Raw genomic sequence first — 23,239 nt, forward strand, 5'->3', positions numbered from 1 at the left:
TCTGGAGGTAAATTCGAGCGCACCAAGACTATTGCGCTCCAGACCCTCTTAGCTAGTGAACACGTCTAAGAGGAAATGCCTCTCACCATGGTGTCCTTGTCCTATTGATCACGGACTTGGTTACCCACAGGACTTCCCAGGCTTCTAGTGCCTTGGAAAGGCCACTAATTCATACTTCAGCCTAGGGAGTGCGAAGAATGCCCCCCCCGGGAGGGGGGAGGACTTGAGACATCACCAAAAGCTCCATGAGTGGGGGAGAGGGCTCAAATGCAAGACATGAGGGAGGTCAGGTCGGAACATCAGTCTGGCTGGGGTCCTTTGGAATGCGGGGTGCAAGCCACCTCCAGAGTTCTGTTGCAGTCTGAAGAATGAGAAAGCCAAAATGAAAAGTTCATTTGTTGTTGGGTTTGTTTTTTTTTTTTCTTCAAGAATTCAGCCTAAATTATTAAGGTTTATGGTTTGCTTTTAACTTGTGCGGTTACAGGACAATAATTTTCAAAATAACTAAGGACACTAATTGACTGATGAAACATGTGGATGGACGGAGGGGGTCATTGTTTAAATTATTTTTAAGCCAAAAGGCTGTTTTGTGCTTCGGTTGCTCCCATCTTGCTCAGCCTTGCGTAACCGGGAAATACGAAGTTAGAAAAAACAAAAGACAGAAAATATGATTCTTTTGCTTTCCTCTTATAGATGGGTCCAGTTAAGCTTTCCAGGGCATTTTCTGAAAGCAAGAACAGGTTTGGGGAACTCACTTTGTCTCACAGAAACTTTGAGAACTGTTTTCCTCTATGTTCATAAAGCAAAGTGTTTACACTCGCTTTCCAAACCCTTTCTGCGTGTATTCTTCGTTTGCCTTAAAGAATGGTGAAGGCCTGTGTGTGTGTATGCGCGCGCGTGCGTGCGTGTGTGTTATTCACTTGTTTTAGATGCTTCAGAAGAGGTAAGGCCCTTGTTTTACATCTCTTGCTGATTTCTCTTTGCCCCCTTAAATGCATTTGTGTGGCCTGCTACTGTTAGATTGGGAGAAATTCGGATCAGCAGCCTTGCTCGCCTCTTCCATCCAGGCTGGAAACGCCGACTCACTCGCGCTGCATATCCTCTCTTGTCCACTAGAGGTCACTGGCCCCTCGCGGCTCGCCTCTCGACCTGCTGCCTCCAGCTCCTGGAGCTCAAATTAGCTTCGCGTTAATTAACACCCGAGTCCATCAAGGCGGGTTCCTCCGTACAGTACTTGCAGCAGGGCTTATATAGACAACTCACTCCCAGCCAAAGCAAACCTCCCCAAACCCAACACTTCCAGCGTGTCCAAACTGGGACACAGGCGCAAGAGTAACACGGGGCAAGGTATAGTGCCATCATGCTTTAACTTTTGTTGGGTGGGGCTTGCAAAATTGCTGTGAAGACAGCGTTCTTCCAGAACGCGGGTTCTGCGGGGCTGGCTTTACTTCTTAGCTCTCCCAGGCTGGGCAGCGTGCTTTCTGGCCCCGCCAGCATCCCGGTCCTTAGAATTTCACCAGAGCCTGTCGCTATGCAAGATGGTCGCTGGTCTACACTGTTCTAGGCGCACACAAATGTACGAACAGAATATAAAGGGCGTAAAGTACAGGGATATTCCCAGAGGTCTTTGGAATTGCTAGAAGAAAAACAAAAGTATATGCGACAGCGTTTCTCTAGTCTTTTGATACAGAACAGGAAAGAAGCGGTAATGATAAGGGATGCACGCCAGGAATCGACCCTGTTTACAGCGTGCGCATGAGATGGCCTGAGGTGTCCTGGGAAGTCCTCTGACTCTTGCTGCACGCACATTTTTACTTTTTGAGATCCTCAGAAAATCTGAGGTCTAGCTTTAATTTTATATTGTTTTCAACCAAGGTCCCCAAAAGATTTCCTCCTATAAATTGGGGAGACTGAGCCTTGACTCCAGGCCTCAACGAAATTCTTAAGAACTGGGTAAAAGGAAACCCGAGTGTATTCCAGCGTAACTATTCAACTTGGTCGTAAATCGTAAATCGCCATAATAAGCTCCTTTAATGCGATGTTCTGTAAGTGGGTCATTGCAAGTATTCTTAATTTCCTTCAGGGGAAAATATTGGAAATTTTAATTCTGATCTAAAGATTTACCTCACTTGAGATCACTTGCGGTGATGGCTAGAGTTAGAACGAAGGCATGGGGAGGCGGACTGTGAAGTTCCTGGTAGCTTGAGAACTGGATTTTCGTTATCTGGGCCCCCAAAGGGCATTCGACCTGTGAGAGAAAGGGCTCGCGAGTGGTCACTAAACTACCTTTCCCACAAACTGTTCAGGAACAGGAGGAGAAAAAAAAACGATGCGGACTTGTGGTCAGAATAAGGCTTCTCTTGGACTGGTTAATAATGGCAGATACTTAATGACGCATTGTCCGCATTTAGAGGAAACGGGAGCCCCAGTTGGGCTACTAACTACATCTATGTGCTAGGCCGTGAACACCAACAAAGTGCACATCGGTAGTATAGAAGCAGGAGGTGGAGGGGTAAAAGAAGGCAGATTACAGGACGCTCCCGCAGCAGATGAAAAAAAGTCCACTGTTCTTGAGGTGGGAGGGGGAGATACCGAAGTTCGCCGAAACTGGAACACCAGGGACTTCGGATATCGCCCAAGTGAATTCCGGGATTTTGAAACCTCATTTTGTGTTTCATAACCCTAAACTGGGGGGAGGGGGTGTCCTTGAAGCACCCCCCAGGACCCAGCCCAACCTTAATAATAAAAAGAAGTCTACCTATTATACCCCAACCTTGGTTCAACCGGGGCTTGCTTTTGGCCAAGATAGGGTCCCAGTACAGGCGTTGCAACCCGACCCCCCCCCCCCCCCCCCCGCTCCAGTGCGGGCACAGGTGTCAGCCTGAGCTGGAATTATGTAATACATTTAGCGGCCTGGGCTCCTACCAAAGGGAATTGAGGAGGGCGAGGCTTTCTCTTTTCTTTTCCTTTTGACTACATCTAGTGTCAGGTGTACCGGATTTGTGGCAGCAGGTGTGTTTTGGAGAAAAAGAACAAGCGAAATGGCTGCCAAGCTCTGGAAAGCTGCCAGTGAGCCTGGTATCTCCTCCTGAGGCTCACCTCAGGACTTTGCAGGTGCCCTGGATTCCAAGCACGATAAGCAAATGGGGGTGGATGCTGCCCTCCTAGTTAGAAGCTGTGGGGGTTTTATGCTGATGAGTTTGTTAGCTTACAGATCCCCTCCCCTCATGAGCATGAGTGTGAGTATAGATACTGTGTATATATATATATATATATATATATATATATATATATATATGTATATATATATATATATATATATATATATACATATATATATATATATATATATATCATACAAAGTGACAAGGAGCCCCTCCTTTGAGAGTAATGATAACTTTGATAATCTGTGCAGAGGCAGGTCTCTAAATTTAAATGCAAGAGCCCAGTCAGGACCTTTTCTAAGAGGTAAAGCCACAGGAGCAATCCCTGAGTGGAATTCATTTCACCAATTTTGGTAGCTGTAGAAGAGGGTTTCAAACAGGGCCAACCTGTGTTTCATTAGGCAGGAAGGTAAGACACTTGAGGAATAATGACCCCACTCAACAAATCGTCAATGTCCTTGCTGACACCACTTTGTTGCCATTCTGAAATTTGACACCCACAGATATTTGAAACCTTCGCTAACCAAAGGAATTATTTGAGCCTTAAAAAGTCACATGCTGAATTTGGGAAGTGGCTTTACTTTTTGATGCTAAAACAGAATAGCTTTTAACTGGTGAATATGAAGCCTAAATTTAAACTTTCTCATTGATTTCTGAAAGGAATATTAATTTAAGGTAACCATAAAGGCAGGTTAAAAAAAAATGAACACTAAGAGAACTGTAGCAGAAGCTCCACATGGTGACCATAGGGCACGTAGGGCAGAGCTGGGTATGCAGTGGTGGCTTACAGATGGGCTGTCAATCCTGACTCCTTAATTCAGATTGCTGAATGTAGACAAAAACTTAACAGGCTAGAAAGCTTTGGGTCCATCACACAAGCGGAGTCCCATCTCTGCAGACTATTGCCCACTTACAGGTTGCTGCTAGAAACCCAGCAAACTCTTGATATTTACATGACCCCAGAACGGCTTTGAGCTCTCTGTTAATTATTGTATGATCTATCAGCAGTGAATACCTGTAAACAATTTTTTTACAAGTCTCTGAGAGATAGGCAGGAAAACATGCTTCTTGTGGTGGTAAAGGTTCAACTGGAGCCATTAATATGTCATGATCAATGTCGATTGGAGTGAATGTTCTGGCCTCCCTGGCTGGCCAAAACCACTTTTTGGGTTTTTTTTTTTTTAATTTTTTTTTTCAGGAGTAGTCAGTGAAAAGAGCCAAGCGACAGCACTCCATAGCCATCCCTATTTGGGTGACATGCATAACTCTCTAAGTGACTCTCAAATGCGGGTCTCTTAGGCCAGTTGAATATTCGGTAGCCCCGGTGGAGAACAGTCTAAAACTGTCTCCTCAGTGACAGGATTTGGAGATAGAAACTCCTTTCCTCTTTTTCCTCCTCTTCCTCCCAGAATCGGGTCACATTTCCAAGTCTTTCATGGAAGTCACACTCACAGTGCCAGCAGCACACTGCCAGACAGACCTTGGGGCTTTACTGACTTCCTTTACAAAGTTCCTCAGCTTGTCAGCAGGCAGGCTGTGTGTCTCTGGGATGTCAGTGGCTATCTGGTGCCTACCTTAAGATGTCTGGCCCATTTTGTGAGCTTGTATGAGCAAATCTGACAATGTATACAAGTTAAAAGGGAAAAAAGGGAGTGCAATTTATGAAGTTGTCTCTCTCAGGTATAGGGAGAAGTTCTGTACACTGTGGAGATCTTCTTAAACCCAGCCACAGATATCTTTGGGCTTGCTTTATACAATTAGTATTCAACAAGCAAAAGTGGTTAATTATTGTTGGACTGTTAAAGGATGACACGTAATAAAGGCTCTATCTCTGGCCTGTCACTGTACTGTATGTAGTCTGTTGTCCTTACACGAACACTCACTTCGCAATGTTTGAGAGATGCCCTGGCATGGGGAACTTTTATCCTCAGACACTGGATTGATCCATATCAGTGCCGCTTTGTGAGTCTGTGAGGGCACCGCTGTGGCCAGGATGTTTGTTCTTGGCACGGTGATGCACGGGTGCAGGCTGTTTTCCTATTGCTGCTCTCCAAAAGAATCTTGAAAAATCCCAATCAGGGTGGTGAAATAGAACCTTCACTTTATATAATTCATAGCCAGCTCGTCCTGCTCAAGGGAAATATTTTTATTTGCCTTCAACGAGCATAAATGTTCAAAGAACAATGTCGTTTCCCGTTTTACTTTAAGCCCGTGGTGGGCATAAATTAGCAACATCTTATCATTGTTATTCTGAAATAAAATTTGGAGGTAAATGAGTCCCTATACCAGATGCTGAACAAAGTAACGCTCGGGAAATTCTTCCTGGCCTAGGATAGGTGCATAAAGTACAGCAATAGTAGTCTCTCAACTAAGTAGGCAAACCCGTAGTGCTGCGATCCATTTGGTAGTCTCACTGTAATGGCAGAAAGGAGATGGTTACCGCGACGCCATTGCTATTATTGAAATTAAACGGCTTTGGGAGAATAGAATTGCTAATAAAAGGCTTCTTCTCCACGCCCTTCAAGGGTTCCCCCCCTCCCTGACATTTTATGACGTGCCATTCAGATGAATGTAAGTAGAATTATGTAGAACCTAGCGGCCTACTGTACAAGGTCGTATCTAGAGATCAGCAAGGAAATGCAGGTGGGGGAGCTCACTGTACTTAGGGTTAGGGGTGGATGGTTGTCTGAGAAAACGCACTAGCTTCTTTAGATATCAATGTTTAAACTTTTTCTCTTTAGGAATGCGTCACAATTTTTCAAACCGACCGCGTGCACCCTCCGTGGCACCCCCGTGTCTGTGCATTAAAGGCGTCCATGAAATCATTGTATGGGGCTGCTCTAATGCGTTTAACAGAGAACTAATGGGTTGTCTGTGTCGGAAAGCATGGTCCCATTTCTAATCCCATCACGTACTGAAGCGGTTTTGTGCGAATCTGTGGCTTCCACCTTTATTCACCCTGGATGTTCCTACTCAAGAAAACCTTTCCAAACGCTCCCAGATTCGGACGGTTGCCAAAATGTCTTGCTTTCTGCACTACTGATTGCTTTTCATTTTCAGCTTATTTTCGTCTTAGTTAACAAAAATAAATGATCCTTGCAGTGTAAAACCTCAGTTTAAATGATCCGGTGAGCTCCTGTCTTGGTTTTTTACTTTGAAATGTAATGTTAAATACTCGATATGTTTAACTTGCTCGCGTCTACAAGATGCAGGAGACCAAAGCTACTTTGTGATAGATTTTACCTTCTTTCTTGCCCAGAACGTGCGCTGCGCGCATATATACACACACTCGCTCATGCGTGAGCACAAACACACGTACACACAGAGAGAGAGAGAGAGAGAGAGAGAGAGAGAGAGAGAGAGAGAGAGAGAGAGAGAGAGACTGTAAGAAAAAAAAAAGAAGAGGAAGGTGCATAGAAGAGGCAGGGATGTTGCCCGGTGGAAATCGGAAGAGTCGGAGCTCGGGCTTAAACCGGGCATTGGGGAAGGGGGGCTAGAGGTGGAACACGACTCAACCGACCGCAGCGGCTCTGACCAGGGCATAAGGCCGCCAGGCTAAGAGGGTGAGGATGCCCTGCGGGCTTCTGCACTTCACTGACGCCAAACAGGATGGCTAGGCTCCGGTGGTGAAGTTAAAGTTCCCGATGGCTCGAAGGCCTTGGATAGCTACCTTGCCCGAGAGAAGAGGCTGACTGGGGAAGCGGCCTCTAGGGCTGGCTGGACTGGGTGGAAGCCCTCGCAGGGGGTCCTGTGGCGCTAGCTTTTGTACCGCCCCGCCTAGGCCAGTCCCGAGCTGACGCACCAGCTCCCCAGAGACGCTGGGGGCGTCACACTGCAGCTGGGTAGGGAGCAATTTATTCCTGGCGGTCACATCCCACCCCATCTTCTGTTACTCCACCCTACCCCTCCCATTCCTCCACCTCTTCCTCCTCCTCTTCTACCAACGCCCGCACTATCTTCTGGTTCTTCTCCTCTTCAACCTCCATTCTCCCTCTCTCCCTTCTTCTCTTCTCTCCTCTTTCCCCTCCCCCACTCTTTCGTGTCCTTCCTCCCCCTTCTCTGAATAACCAAGCTCTTTTGCTTCCGAGGAGAGAGAGAGAGAGAGAGAGAGAGAGAGAGAGAGAGAGAGAGAGAGAGAAGAGAGAGAGAGAGACTGGAAGCCAGGAGGGAATCTGGTACATCTGGGAGTGGAAACTTGATGCTTCTGGGCCCTGATTTGCCAAGGCCTCGCCAAAGGTGAGTACTCTGGGGGCCCGAGGAGCTCCCACTTGGAAGGGTTCAGACCCCGCCCAAATCTGAGAGTCCGGTGGTAGTCAAGCAGTGGTTAAAACTGGGCCGGAGTGAAGGTCGAGTAAGGGCTACAGCATAAGGGACCCGGAACAAATGGGTGCCGTTCCCCCTTTTAGCTCGTAGCTCAGGTCCCTCCCAGGGCTGCTTCCCAACCTTCGTAGGGAATCCGCGACGCCTGTGACTTCTAGAGCCCTCTCCCTACGCCGACCTATCTGTAGCTTCCCTCCATACAAACCCTCGGGTTCAAGGGATGCTTTGGCGTCAGAAAGTAAGAAAGTATTCTTCCCTCAGACCTTTAAAAGGGAAAGTTTGGACTGATGGGCGCTCTTTGGTTCTATCGTCCCCTCGATCCTAACCTAGGATCCCTAGATTGTACAGAATATTGTTATTTTCCGTCTATAAAGGATGACTTTAACGAAAATTCGTATGTAGTCAAAAAGATTATTGGATCCTCATGACTGATCAGCTGCTGCTGACCTACCAATAAGCGTTTTTTAAATACACACGCACATTCATGCGTGCCCCCCTACACGCAAACACACTGGGGGGGGGGTCTATATGTAATGAGTAAGACAGCTCGAAGTTACCAAGAATTAAGAGGGAATCCAAAGGGCTTTTAAGTGTTATGTGTGCATCTTCCATTTGTGTGCAGATTGAGGGGGGCGCCTGTGTGTTGCGTGTGTTGTCAGCTGGTTCTAGTTTCTAAGCATCGAGTGTTGCCAAAGACTGGAGCCAGCATCCACCATCCACCTCAGCACCCTAGCGGCGGAACAGCACTCATTTGTTTGGTGCCGAGCGGTGAGAACCTGGAAGAGACTGGAGTGTAGTTAGGTCGGCCCCTGCCGTCCAGTACACCTGTGGCAGATGGCTTAAGTGGTAGAATGGTTTTGTTTGCCAGGGTCAAGAAGGGGGGAGGAGAAAATTCAGCCTCGCTCTACTCAAAAGAAGTACTGTAAAGAGCCAGAGAAACGAAAGATGCCATCAAAACGCGACAATGCCGCGTCCTCCCTTGAGCTGGGCAGTTAGTGACCTTGAAAACTGGTTCCAACAGATAACACAGCAGAATTTTACGAATATCTCTCTCTCTCTCTCTCTCTCTCTCTCTCTCACTCACTCACACACACCACACACACACACATACACACACACACACACACACACACACACACACAACACACCCCTCCAGGTCGATGCACACAGGTGTCTTGGTGTACTTCTCCATGGAGCCGATTCAGGAAGTTTCCTGTCTTCCCAAGAGCTTCATTCACTCAGACTGCCAACCTGTACTCATAAAGGCTCCCTCCCTAGACAACCAACGATGAATTTAAGCAGACTTCAAATGTACCCATCTACTTTTGACATAGAATAATGTTTTCTGGTCAATATTACCACCCTTGCGTCTGATCATGCTCTCCACAGCAGCGAATGGAGTAAGCACACCTTCCCTGGAGACAGTAGACCATGGGCAGATCTGACAAAGAGCACAGACTCAGTCTAGTAGTTTAGTCTGTTTTCATTTATTTAATTCTACACTAAAGAAAGAGCTACACTAAGGGAGACCAAAGCACACCAGTACCCTGTCTCCACCCTTCACAAAAATCACAATGACCACTCAATCTATGCTTTTATTGCAAACATTTCATGTTTCTTATAAAATAAATTATTACACTGACCTAATTTTCGGTTCTAAATCAAGCAACTTTCCTTTCCTCACGGTATAATATGTTAACTTGTTGGTACTGGTTGACGTGCAAACAAACGCAGAGGAATTCCACCATTTTAAAGCACACACGTTTCACTCTGTATTTTTCACATCAGGGCTCAATAATGTTTAGGGTTATGCCAAAGACGATGAAACCAGAATTCACTCTAGCTATGATTTGGAGGTCACAAATAAGATACATTCTAAAATCCCACACAGAGAAAGGAAAAGAAACACTACCATTTTCCAAGGTGCTTGCAAGACCTTAAGAACCCTGTGATCTGGGTTTGGTTGACTGGTGTTTGCATGCCCAGTGTGGTCTAATTGTTCTGCAGTCTTTTTCCTCTCCCTCTCTTTCCTGTGAAGGCTTTCATGTTTCAAGAAGAAAGTTTAATACACAGCAAGCTGTAAGGCTCATTGAGAAGGCGTATTAGCAATGTGAGCTTGCTCACACGTCACACACATCTCTCTTAAGGTCTGAGTGCATATGTATGTTACTGATCATACTCCTATCCACTTTCACAAAAATCAGAAGAAAAACTGCATCTATAAAAATGAGCCGAGGCTTCTTGAACATTTGAAGGATTTTTTAAATTAAAAAAAAAAAAAAAGAACATGGAAAACTATATTTACATCTTCTGCCTTTAGGGGAAATAAGAGCTTCCTTTATATTTAAAGAAAAATGTAATTAGCCAACTTTTGCAATTATTCAAAGTGAAGACAATAATTTGGCTGTACCAAAGCTTCTTCTCCACGTGAGATATATTAGACCCCTGCTCCACTCTGTACTCTACAGGTAAGAGAACTCCATAGGAAGTCTTGACCTTTGGCTAACAGGTGCATTTATTGTTTAAAAACCTGGGATTTGTTAATAAGTGACATTGTAAATTGAAACCTCAAAGACTTCAGCTAGTTCAAATGCTCCAGTGTTCTACGAGGAAGGCATCTGCCCTAATATCTGAAAAGGTTAGTATCTGAACACAGTAAGGTTCCAGAGGCCCCTGCCTGCTCAGAACCTGGCACATGAAATGGAAGTACAGAGTGTGTGGGTGGGTGGGTGGGGGATGATGGGTTCCCTTCCTCGTGCACTCAGTACACGGACCACCTGCACCACAACTTCTCATAGAAAATGACACTTTGGTTTTATGGGGAAAACTCACAAGACAAAGTCTAGAACACACACACTGCACTCAGATATATGTTATATGAAGTGCATACTCTTTAACGTATCTACTTTGTTATACGCGCTGCATGTGTGTTTGTATGTGTGTTTGTAGAGATCAAAAACAACATCCTCTCTGAACTTGAGAAATTAATATTAGAATTCTTTTTTAAAAAAAAAGAAAAGCTGTCAATTTCTGGATGAAGTGCAGTACAATAACACTGCAAATGCCATCCAGAAGGATCTTAACCAACTGACAGGCCTATGGTGTCAGACTGTAAAGATGCAGTCTTTATCTGGCGTTGAAATACGTATGCTAGTGAAGAGGACTGTAATATAAGCCCAAGTAAATTAGGGTTTCGACATTTGCTTGGGTCTCCCTTAGGCTGTGGTCAACAGCATTTGCAGGTCCCTAGGGTTCCAAAAGAAAGGATCTCCAACTAGAGGTTGTGTGTGTTGTCTGTGTTATCAGGTCCTTTCTACAGCCTCTCTAGGGCCATGTTGAAACTATAGCTTTTTTCTTTCTTTGTACCGCAATAGATATAGGAGTCCCGAGAGACTTTAACATAAAGCTCTTGAAGCCCCCCAAGTCCAGAGAATGCCGGTTCTCCCAGGCCAGGGCCGCCCCGACGACTCAAGCTAGGTGCTCAAGGGGCCAGTAGGTGTCGCTGTTTCCCTGTAGGCAGGAGCCTGGAGCCCGACGTTGGCCCCTAGCACCACTCAGTTTTCTGGCCCGGGTGATTTCCTAGACTCTTTGAGCTCTGGGGATGCAGCAGCTCCTATTTTCTTCTAGAACCCCTGCCCTAGTCTTCCTGGCCGCGACCACAGCAACATTGGTCGGCCTATGGAGAAAGAAAGGAGAGACAAATTTGGTGGGGCCCAAAGGCCGCCCTGATGGAATAAGCTGAAAGCCCGCTTCACCTGCTCCCTCCTTTCTCCTCACACGCCTAGGGAGGCGTCGGGGCTAACGGGATCACCCTGATAAAACCCTAAAATAAGAAATCCAGACACGATTGTACTTCGACGTTGAAAAGAAAAATAAACAAGAGGTTCAAAATCTAGCTGCGCGGGAACCGCGCATAAAAAGAGTTTTAATACCCTTATCTCAAAAGACAAGGAAAGAGGGAGAGAGAGGGACGGAGGGAGGGAGGGAGGGAGGGAGGGAGGGAGGGAGGGAGGGAGGGAGGGAGGGAGGGAGGCAGAGAGAGAGAGAGAGAGAGAGAGAGAGAGAGAGAGAGAGAAAGAGAGAGACAGAGAAAGAGAAAGAGAGAGACAGAGAAAGAGAGAGACAGAGAGAAAGAGACGAGACAGAGAGAGACGGAGAGAGCGTGCTAGGCCTGGACTTTGAGTTACCTATGGTCTTACCCACACGCCTGTATGCAGAATGTCGGGGCGATTGCGTTGGCCTTCCTTTGCTCTGCCTCCCCCCCCCCCCCAAAAAAAAGGAAAATTTGAACTATTCTAGTCTCCCCCGCCGTCCTTCCCAAAGCATTACTTACTAAGTACTTATCTCCATTGGATAGGGTTAGCTCATCTTTGGAATCTGTACTAAAATTTGAAAATCCTTTCCCTTTCTCTGCGGGCCCCCTGTCTTTGGCTCAATCTGCCGCGTAAGCGATTATTAATCAGAGGCGTTCTTTTTGTGTCTGGTGCGGGGTGGGGGTGGGGGGGGGATTTGGCTTGCAGATTCCACGAGAGGCATTTACAATGGTTACATCCTATAGAAGGCTGGAGATTTTTATTGAGATCAGGATTTCTTTGCATAGGGAACTCACTTCTCTGGTTAAAAGGTGCCAAGGGAAGATGGTAAGAAACACTCTAAATTCACAATCTTGTGCAGATGCAAGAGGTAGTGTTGAAATAGAAATAGCTCTCCATTTAATTTGACTCTAAAATAATGTCTTCAATGAGGAGATTGCTATGTGATTGAAAAAAAAAAAAAGACTTATACTGCTGGGGTTTTGTGTAAAACGTAAACATCCGTAGAGAGAAAAATCCTAACAAATATAAAACTAGCAGATGGGGGGGGGGCGGGAATCTCACTGAAGTCCCCAGTATGTTGGAATAATTTTGTTCTGGTATCAAGACTGAGGCCTTTTCATTTCAGGACCCGCAGCGCAAGAGGCTGCGTATTCACAGAGAGGCTGACTTTTTAGCAAGAGTTCGTAAATATCTTTATTAACTGGCATGCCCTTTGCTATGCTTCATAAAATCAGCTCCTTTCTTTAAAGTCTTATGTCTTTTACACAATTAAAAAAAAATCATTTCTGATCAAGGCAGCAGATTCATCTCTGTGGTTGGGGGTAGGACGGACACGTTTTTAATTGGAGGTTGTGAAGTTCAATGAGATGGTATTTTTAGCTTGAAATGCTCAGATTTGTATATTTTTATATTTTCGAGTCTCATCCTGTTGGTTTTCCATTTCACACAACTCATTTTCCGCTCTTTCTTGCTTGCTTATGTCTTCCTTCCTCCCTCTATAGCGCCTCTCCCACTTTCCCTCTCTTCTGCTTCTCTCCCGCTCTCTTTCTTGTATAATTTATTGTCTGAATTTATCAGTCAAGTTAATATGAAAATAGCAAGTGGGAAGTCCAGCACCTTAATCTGGCCCTCTCCCCTACACGCATTAGGGACTTTAGGGAGGTGTCCGTAGCTACCAGGTTAAAGACAAGCGCGGTGGCCCTAGGTGCAGAGCACGCTGCTGGTGGAGGAGTTGGGGTCCGCCTAGGGTTGCGGGGCTTATTCAAATACCGCCCGCTGCTGCTGTGATTCGCAGGGACTCGGCCTCCATATGGTAATGCGGGGCGGGGGGGTGGGGTGGAGGAAGGCACAGAGGGGTGGGGAAGGGAGGAGAGGATGGGGTTGAGGGCGGGAGGGAGGGGGCTCTGACACCGAGCGCTCTGCTGCTGTGCTGGGACAGAGCACCGGGACCCGCAGCAGCGGCGGCAGCGGCGCTACCCACCCTCCAACCGCAGCACCCAAGGAACCAGGAAGCCACCAAGCCATGGGCCCTCGGGGTAAGACACAGTGAGCACACCGCAGCGAGGGTGACTCCAATGAGGGAGATTAGAAACAGAAAAGATTACAGAGAGATCAGAGATAAGAGGTGTACCTCTCTCTGTCCCTTGCCACACAGCGCGCGTGCACATGCAATTGTACAAACATGCATGCTCCTGCAGCAGTACGATCCACATTCTTTGCTACTTCCATCTGAATACATGCACCGACACTCTATGCCCTGCAACGTGGCCTGTGTGTTTGTCCTGATCCTGCATAAAAGCGGGCAGGTACGTGCCAGAGCCCAGGCAAGAATAAATAGCCACGCGCAATTGAATTGCAGCTAAACTCAGACATTCAGCCCGCTGAATTGATTCATTCGGCCAGGTTCCCCCACCCCAACCGGAATTCTGTAACCAGTTGAGGAATTCTGCAATTATTCATAAAATGTGCTGAAATTTCACCTCAAGAAACGTAATCTTGCTATATATGGCAAGGTAAGGGTGAACCTGAAGGGTGGATGTGTTTCCATTTTTTAATGTTTTACGCATAGCCATCTGACCACTTTTTATTGGGTGACATGTCATATGAGCACTTTCGTGTAGGCTTGGAAAAACTATAGCCAGAGGTAAGGTTGGAAAATGCCATAAGAATTACCGGTGCTGAAAATGGATGCTAGAGAGTCCAACAGGAAAGATGGCATACAGCTGTAGGTTTGAAATGGGAGGAAAGAGATGGGAATGTTTATACACAAAAGCTGTTGGGGAGGGCTGAGTCTTGCTTTGAGTATCTGTGCAGGTAAGTCATTCATAAGAAAACTAATTACCTGTGCATGTACTTGGACCTGTTTAATTGAAAAAGCTGCATGTGTGCACATTTTCTGTTCTTTGTGGTTATGCAATTATGGATTGTCCTTTTTACATGATAGCTTTAGGGAATGTTAATATGTAATTTAAATATACATATATTCAATAGTCGTGCTGAATAGCTATATTGCCAAGAAGGAAAAAAATCATGCCCTATAAACAAGATTACTATTGCTTGAGATCCATTTCAAGGCCTGTATATTTTAAGGCACATCGCCTGCTTTAATATAGTTAGTTGTTTTATCTGTGTGCTTTCACTTCAAAGTCTGGAATTAAGGATGCTTTGCAATGGAGATAATGTGCTTCCATCTATATAGAGATAAAATAAAACAGTACATTTTAAATGCAGCAGACATGATACAACATACAACATGGTTGAAAATGTCTTCCTTGCAGATGGCTATCCATTGCTGTGTCTACACATTTTAAAATAGATTTTTGTTTTGCAAGAGACGTTAGAAAGCAATAGGTAGTGAATACCGCGTTCCTCAGTTAATGAGCACAATTTAATAATCTTTGGAATCCCTTCACTCACACATACTCAAATATATTTCTCAAATATATTGGCTCCAACCTGTGTTTCTACTAATATGAAGTTAATCAGACAATCAAACTTTGAGCCTCAAAACAGCAGGCATTGTAGTCAACGGAGGGGTATGTAAAGAAAGACAAAAAGGAATGTGTTTCTTTTATGATCAAACTAGGATGTTCCCCAGTTGGCATACATAACACATATGCATATTTGTAATCTTAAGTAAACAGAAGGAGGCAACTGTGTGGATAATCTAGCTAGAGATAGCAGCAGACACTAGCCAAAAAGAAAACAGAGAAGAAGACAAATAAAACGGACAACAGAGACAGATAGACATAATAAAATAGGAAGATAAAAGGAGGGGGAGGGGAATCAACAAAATTATAGAACCAGAAAATTTCAAGGATTTTTTTTTAAAAAATGCAAATATATCTTTACATATGCATCAGTATTAAAAATAATACACACTGGACCCAAGGGGAGTTGGAGCAGAAGGAGGAGGAAAGGAGGAGGAGGAGGAGGAGGAGGAGGAGGAGGAGGAGGAGGAGGAGGAGGAGGAGGAGGAGGAGGAGGAGGAGGAGGAGGAGGAGGAGGAAAGAATGGAGGCGCCGCGGAGCCCTGATTATGCATGGGCTGGAGCTGCCTCTTCTAACCTGTTCTCGGAGCAGGGCAGCCCGCGGTCCTCAGCCGCCCACAGAACAGGAGCCGAAACAACCGTTTCCGAAGGCTACAGCGTTTATTTTTCTCTTTTGGGGAATTTTTGGCGGTTGTTTCAGGAGCTAGCCAACTGGCCCCTTTAATTAAAAGCTTCAATAAAAGGCGATCGCTCCAGGAATGCACCGGTTCCTCTTCGTGAAGGATTTGCATATTTTTTTAATGCCCTAATTTCCTTGATGTATGTAAATGTAGCCGGACGTAGAGGGAGACAGGGAGCTGACGTCAATGGACGTGACCTCGCAGCTAAACCTTGAACGTGAAGCCGGGATAGGGGGAAAACACGGAGCGGCAGCCGGTGGAGCCCGAAAGCGTGTGTGGCTGTATTTTCGGTGGCCGAGCCCCAGCCGGAGCTGCCAAGGGCGCCCCTATCAGCCCCAGGGGAGGACACGCCGCTGCCTGGTTTCTGCCCCGCGGCAGTTGCCAGCCTCGCCAGCCTTCCCGCCACATACGCCGGCTCTGGTTTTGCTCCTCCAGCCCCACCAAATACAGATTCTTCTTCTTCTTTTTTTTTTTTTTTTTTTTTTTTTTCCTTTTCAGGGGGTGGGGGAGAAAGAAAGAAAATAGAAAAGAAAAGAAAAGAGACAAGCACACACTTAAAACAACAAACCGAAAACAACAGATAACAAAATAAACGAATCCCAAACGTTGTAGAACAAACGCTTGGGTCGCTTGTCAGTGAGAAGATTGACAATGGGACATTATTTTTTTTTTCTTGTCTCCACAAGAAGAGGAGAGGGAGATAACACACCAGCAAAGCATCCCTAAAACACGATATGCTACACACGTTCCCAGTAGGGACAGGTAAATTGCCCAACCAAATGGCGAGGGCTTCTCTTTTTGGTACCTGTTTACCTAGGAGCAAATTATGCGTGTCAGCTTCATTAGCAGCAGTGCCAGGGGCGGAAATTTTACTGTAGTAGGAGTGACGTATGTATGTGTGGCGTGTGTGATGTGTGTGTGTGTGTGTGTGTGTGTGTGTGTGTGTGTGTGTGTGTGTTGGAGGTTGCTTAGATGGGTCAGCACAGAGGGAGGCGACTTGAGACTGCGACCAGTCTTTGCATGGCCAAGTCTGGGGACTCATCCGGCCAAGACAGCCGGACTGAGGCTCGAGTTTCCCCCTTGGAAGCGAGAGAAACCTGAACTGGCTTCCCTTGAACTGCCAGGCCTTTCTGATCGCATTGTCTGAAGAAGAAGGGAACTTGAGGTGGGAGCCATCCCTTTGGCTGCGGCTCGGATTAGGGGCCTGGTGTTTTCTTCTAAGGGCTCAGCCGCCTGGGCGCGCGGGGAGCGGAGCGGGCGCTGGGAGACTCAGCGGGGAGGCCTGCGGGTTCCCTTCTCCCCGCGCGCCCGCGCGCTCGTGCCCGCGCACCGGGCGGGGGCGGCTGGCACCTCCCAGAGCCGAGCCGCCCCGGCCTGCCCTTGCCACCGCGAGGGTTTGGTCCTCGGCTGCTGCAGAGTTAGGGGCACGAAACCGCCCGGCGGCTAGGAAGGGGGCGCCGGAGGCCCCGGTCTCCGCGTCCCCAGGCGGCCGCGGCCGCCGCTGCTCCCACCTCGCAGTCCCAGCTTTGTTTTCCTGACCCGATCGCGGCGGCTGGGCCGCACGCCTGGGAGGGGAAATGTGTGCGGGTGTCCGTGCGCGTGCGCGTGCCTGTGCGTGTGCACGGAGGCCGGGGGCGCGCGCGGCGGGCGGGGACCCTCCGGCCCAGGAAAGGCTTGGCTGGCTGGCCTTCGGCTGCACTTGGCGGGAAAGCCGGGGGCCGCGCGCCCGCCGCTCTTAGGACGATCTCCCTTCTCCTTCCTGGGCGGCATTTACAGACTGGGGGTCGTCGAGGTTTTACAGAGCGCCACCCCCCTCCTCGGCCTGGGTCGCACGCGCGCAGGCTCCAACTCCAGCCCCGGGCTCCAGGGTAGCCAGAAGAGGCTGCTCCAGCTCCCGGCGCGCAAATAGACCCTAGGGAGCAGACCGCCCTCCTCGGGACAGATTCCTGCACCGCCTCCCCCTCCCCCTACGCGCCCGCACCCCTGACAGCCTCCTGCTGGGGTTGCAGGATACCCACCTTCCCTGAAAGCCCCCACCTTCCCCCCTACACACTTCAGCCCCTCCTCCCACATCTTAGCCTCTCTCTGGCGCACACTCACACACACACACACACACACACACACACACACACACACACACACACACACACCAGCTTTTCCTTCCTTCTCAACCTTTAACCTGCGTGCCTCAGGTACCTTTTGAATAAAGCTGTAGTTTAGAGAAGAAAAAATCCTTATAATGTATTCCGTGTCATTTAGCAAAACACATTAACAATCCGAAGGGGGAGGGGACTTGAACTAAAGGACCTTTCTTTAAAAAAAAAAAAAAAAAAAAGTCTGCAAGTCAAAAGGTCATTCTCCAAGTTTGTAAATAATATTGCAAAGGGAACCCTTAAAAGAAAGGAAAGAAAAGGAGAGAGGGAGAGAGGAAGAAAGGAAGGAAGGAAGGAAAGAAAGAAGGAAGGAAGGAAGAAAAGCCCACAAGTTATTAAAATGGAGCACTGAAAAAACAAGGCGGGGATTCTTTTTAAAAAATATTTTTAAGAAACCTAGAGTAGAAAAGCTGGGGTAAGAGGAAAAAAAAAAAGAAGAAAATAAAAGGTAGAAGACACAAAATAAGTTTCCAAAGAAATGTATGCTTTGCATCCTACAATTGAAAAATGTAGCCATTGCCCTTCTTCAGACGAGACATTTCTAATTTGTTCCGTCTGTCAGGAGGGGACTATGAGAGGTTTGGGTGCAAATTCATTATCTCTGGCAACGCAGAACGGACTGTGGGGACTGAGAAAGACCGTGGCAATGGATGAACAATAGGGCTTCAGTTCATCAGTAACAAAAGCAGTGGGGAAATTGGTTGAGTTTCAGGGCACGTCCTCCTCGGCAGAGGGGGCTGGACTAGACCTTGGACAGCCCCCCCAAAAACTTGCCGAGCCTCACACACCACTTCACTCTGCACTCCGAGGCTCAGGGAGCAAGTGCTTGGAGTGGGGGGCAAAGTTGGCTTTTTTTTTTTTTCCCCTCCTTGGTCTTTAGCGCCCTTTTCTCTCCCTCAGAAGAGAAGAGCGGCCTAAACTATTTTAGACGCAATCAAAGAAGAATCGCCCACCATGTGGAATTGAGCGGCAGTTTTAAACGTACTAAGAGAAGACTGGTCTCGAAAAAAAAAAAAATTTTTTTTTTCTCCTTCTTTTTTGAAGACGCCTAAAGGAGCCCGTTTGTGTGCTGTGGCCACGGTCTGCTGTGACTGGATCTTGTCCTCTGCCTGGCTCCTCGATTTCCGTCCGGCTGAATTTGGGACCAGCACTGCCTGTCGCAGACAAATCAAGTGAGTATCTTGGCGGCTTGAAGGCTGCAAGCTCGCCGGGCTGCGCCAGGCCCGCAGTGCCGGTGGTTGTCGGGTACCCACAAGAGCCTGGCGAGGGCCGCTCCGAGGGCCAGTCCGGGGCTTTGCTTCAGCTAATTGATTGTATGTCTCCAATGCCAAACCTGTTGAACTCGTGAGTTGTCCGAGCCAGGACTGTTAATTATCCTTTGGGCTGACCCCTAATCGTAGAAAGATACCAGGAAACATTCGCACAAGGGGAAAAAAAAAATTGTAGGTAAATATATGGTATTGGTGGAGGGACTTTCTTCTCTTAGATGCCGTGCTAAGTGAAATTAGGTTTTGCGTTTCTAAATTCTGCATTCTCATTTTGAATAATGTGTTATCCTTGAATCGCCCCCAAAGTTTCAGTTACCTGGCATTGAACCCACCGTCTGAATAGATCCTGGTGGAAAACGTGAAATTGCTCACTTCATCTGGTAGATTCTCCTCTCCCACCACCCTTTTTTCTTCCGCTTTTCGGATTTTGGAGGTGAGAGGCTGCTTTATAGGGTTACCCCAACTTTAGCTTTTAACCCAGTTGAGACCTTCGTGGTTAGTTACCCGGACTTGGAGCTATTCAATTTCAGATGCCTCTGGAATCGGAGCGAAGCTCTTGCTTAAGAGCCCCAAATCAACGGAAGGCAAAAACCTCTTTCGGTGTAGGAATTATCTGCAGAAAATCCTGAACTAGGAGTACCTGCTCTTTTTTTTTTTTTTTTTTTTTTTTTCTTTCTCCATTAGGATCTGTAGCGTTTTTCTCTTGCAAATGTGCGGGCGGTGCTTGAATAGAAAGAACACTGTCTGGAGGGGTCAGGGCAATTCAGTGGAAATGATCAGAAGTTAGACCCCAGGCCCTGTCATGTCACGGCCACGGCCGTGGGATGGGGGTGAGGGGTTAAAGCCGTGGCTGTCTTGGGCCCACGAGGATGGAGTCAGATCATTTTCTCTCTCTCCTGGCGCTCACACCTGCTCACCACCCTTCCCTTCCACCTTGACACCAGTAACTAGGGCGCTGGTAGGAACAAGCCACTGTAGTCGGCATAATTGAACTGGTGCAATACTTTCATTTTGCAAAACAACAGCTCCACCCCTCCGGTCCAAAATAATAGTAAGCATCAAAAAATCATTTTTAGAAAACTCAACCTATTTTCGGGAGTATGTAAGACTTCCTAATATTGGATGGTGGGGTGTGGGGGAAGGGTTTTAAAATCCACCACTTTACAGCAATCAGGTTTTACATTATTCATTGATTTACTGAAGGAAAGAGCCAATCAGAAGCCATAGATATGAATGCACATCTCACTGTGCTGTAGCCTTACAGTAAACTATTTGCATCTTTCTAATGGATTAGACATTTATCCTGGGATTCTCATTGTTTGAAAGGCCAAGAAATTCAGTCCCTTAAACATTTAGAAGACAAGACTTTGTTCCAGACTTAAAATCCTTGCATGGTGGGGCTCTCTCTTCTCTTTTGTACAAGAGGTTACAAGGTTCAAATCCCTAATGTTTCTTAAGTCTCTCTTCTTTCCAAGCTAAAAATAAAAGGAGAAAGAAAAATTAATTTCCCAAACCCCTCTAGATCCTGCATATTTTGCATTCCCATTATCATGCATGTCTCCATTTAAATGCAAATTAACATATTTAACCCTGTAGGTGCTAAGGCCCTAGATACACAGTACTGGTGTTTTATATAATATATTGGCATTTAAAAAATAACAGTAATTGCAACCCTTTGAATTAAGTCATATTCCTATTTAATGATATATATATATATTATGATCATTTGTTTTATTGCCTATTTTTCAGATGAGACTTCAAAGAAGCATAAAATGAACAGACTATTCAATCAAACAAAGGTAATTTAAAATTTTTTTATTTGATAAAATCTGACTGATGTTCAAAACGAAAATAGAATATTGTTTACTGGAAGTCAGGTCAGCAGTCTCTTACACTTCTGTTGCAGCAGATAGGATTCCAGATACATCTAAGTTTCAGTATTTACAGTTATTTCTTCTGTAGGAGCCTTTGTATGCATGCAATGTATACATATATGTATGTGCATAGTGCGTAATATAAATAAGGCCTGCAATAGGCTATAAAAAAGAAGCTCATATTTAGAAAGAAAGGTAAGATATTTTTATTATAATGAAAGCCAGTTGAGTTCATCACTTGGACATTGATGTAAATAAAATGGTTTAAAATAAATAAGACAATAGTAGTACTGACTGTAGACTACAATTTGCACACTTGTAATTCTTACAAACCAGATATTTAAAGTGACTTGCTATTTGGTCAATTCTTTATGCATTCTGCATTAATGTGTATAGGATTCAAAGATGTTCTAAATATCAGTCACAAACCAAGTGTATACGAGTTAATCCAATAGCATACTTCTGACCCAAATATGAGGAAAACTATAATTTTTACTTTAAACCAGGAGAGATTGTTTTATTCCCAAGTAAACAAGGATGTTTCAAGTCGCGTTTCAGCAATTTGGAGACCTATAAAAGATCCAAAAGCAAGCACGACAGACAGACCACACTCTATTCTACTAGTTACTAGTGAGAATTTATTAGAGAAAAAGCAGGCAGGCCTGTTGAATTCACTATATCCTTTACTACGTTGATTATCAAGTGGATATTCTGGAGCTCAGCTAGATAATCTTTTAAAAGCAAAACATCTAAGTTTAAAGTGCACTTACTGAGATATGCTTTTTACACATGACATCACTAGGACTCCTTGGGGGATATGTAATTGTAAGGTATTGTGGGGTGTATATAATAATACATATGATAAAGCAATGTTATCACATTGGCAATATTATAAATAAGGAGGCACTGGATGTTAAATCGAATCTCAGCATATTTAATTTTCTTCTGTGTGCCTGTGAGGTTGATAGAGAAGTGAAATATTTAATTGACTATATGGCTAATGAACAGGATAGCCATACTCCTGATCCTGGCTCATTTCAGTCATTGGAGTTTCCATGATGAATACCAAGCATGGAGACCAGTCTTGTAGTAAGTTGGCATGACTAGTGTTGCTCAAAGACAGTGGTATTTACTACAGCATCTTCTAGAGGATTCTAGTGGGAGAAGCCTTCAGCTATGCAGTGTGTAAACTCATTGTAGATACTGTTTCTAAAATACATTTTATTGTTAACTATAGGAATAGAGTCATCATAATTTTCAAACTAAGAAAATATGAGGATAGTAACATCCCCGCCCCCCCCCCAACACATAGAGATATATATGTAACTTGCCCTCTCACACCTAGATACACATGAAGCAAAGAGGTATTGCAAAACCATTTTTGATTTCTTGGGCTTTGACTTTCACAGTTGACTATATCAGATCACACGCTTACTTTGTGTAATACAAGCCAAATCATTAATTACTCTGCTGCTAGTTCTTGGAAAGCAAGGCCATGGTGCTTTTTAATCTTCCAAGCTGCAAAGCTCATTAGGATTTTTACATGATGTCAGAAGTGGCATGCGCTTCAGTGAGTTGTTTATGCTGTGACCATATGGTTTTAAGAAGGAACAAAAACTCCATGAACATGTTTTTTGGATTGGCTTGTAGTGTCCATGTGCATTTTATTTCTGACTTCTTGTTCATAATTTGATAAGACACATACACAAGTTCCTTCCACATCTCAGCCCTTTCTCAATAACCAGTTTAAGAATGCTTACCATAAAAGTAAACACATTAATCTAAGGACAGATTGGCATCTCTGTTACTAAGCCATAAGCCTTAATTGGTGTGATATTACATTTAAACTCTTCACTGGAGATTTTTTTTCTAGCATTTTTAAAAAAAAAAAAAACCTTGTAAGTCTCTTCTTTATAGGGTTTATTTCTGGATTCTGTGTGTGATTGAATAAGCAGGTTCTTATTCATGTCTTAAATGAATAAATTAGTGAATTACTGAGAAAAATGTATGTTCCAAAAAAAATGTAAATCTAAAAGTGTTTTAGCCACTGGGGAAAATACACACATTATGGAATTGAGAGCAATGTGAAGCACTGGTGAGGTGTGCAATGCACATTTAGAATTATTAATTCTCCTTAGCATACAACTTAAAGAAAAGCAACATCGCTAAAAAATAATTAGTAATTTGAATAATAATCCATAATGTTTACCCACAGAGAAAATGCTTCTCATGTAGATTACCATGAATGTATTGTCATGAGGTATTTGAATGTTAGATATTAGATGTTAGATGTGCTAGACAGATTATATTATATTATATTATATTTTAAAGGATGAGAAAGAAAAGGACTCTTTGAAGTGATTTTAAAGTCACATTTTAAAAACTTCTAAGACAATGAATGAAGCTAATTAATTAATGAAATGACCTTCTGCTTCTAGATAGAAGAATGAGTGGGTGGGGCAATGGAGGTGTGGT

The 23,239-nt window shown here is 45.2% G+C and overlaps 1 protein-coding gene across 4 annotated transcripts in view; it reads left to right on the forward strand.

Moving 5' to 3' along the window:
* The first annotated feature begins 1,204 nt into the window (after window positions 1-1,204).
* LOC143440362 (uncharacterized) overlaps window positions 1,205-23,239 on the forward strand; it is a 180,997-nt gene continuing 158,962 nt past the window's right edge. For 3 of the 4 annotated variants that reach the window (XR_013108100.1, XM_076927098.1, XM_076927099.1), the window contains exons 1-3: window positions 6,548-7,400; window positions 18,667-18,794; window positions 20,640-20,689. Coding sequence is in view for 2 of the 4 variants with exons in the window: in XM_076927098.1 (XP_076783213.1) it covers window positions 7,363-7,400; window positions 18,667-18,794; window positions 20,640-20,689 (216 nt within the window). In the remaining 2 variants the exon portion in view is untranslated. Of the gene's footprint in view, window positions 1,348-6,547; window positions 7,401-18,666; window positions 18,795-20,639; window positions 20,690-23,239 lie in introns of those variants that run through there. The other variant, XR_013108099.1, reaches the window with a different exon arrangement.

The sequence above is a fragment of the Arvicanthis niloticus genome, chromosome 29 (genome assembly GCF_011762505.2).
Source record: "Arvicanthis niloticus isolate mArvNil1 chromosome 29, mArvNil1.pat.X, whole genome shotgun sequence".
NCBI classification, from domain to species: domain Eukaryota; kingdom Metazoa; phylum Chordata; class Mammalia; order Rodentia; family Muridae; genus Arvicanthis; species Arvicanthis niloticus.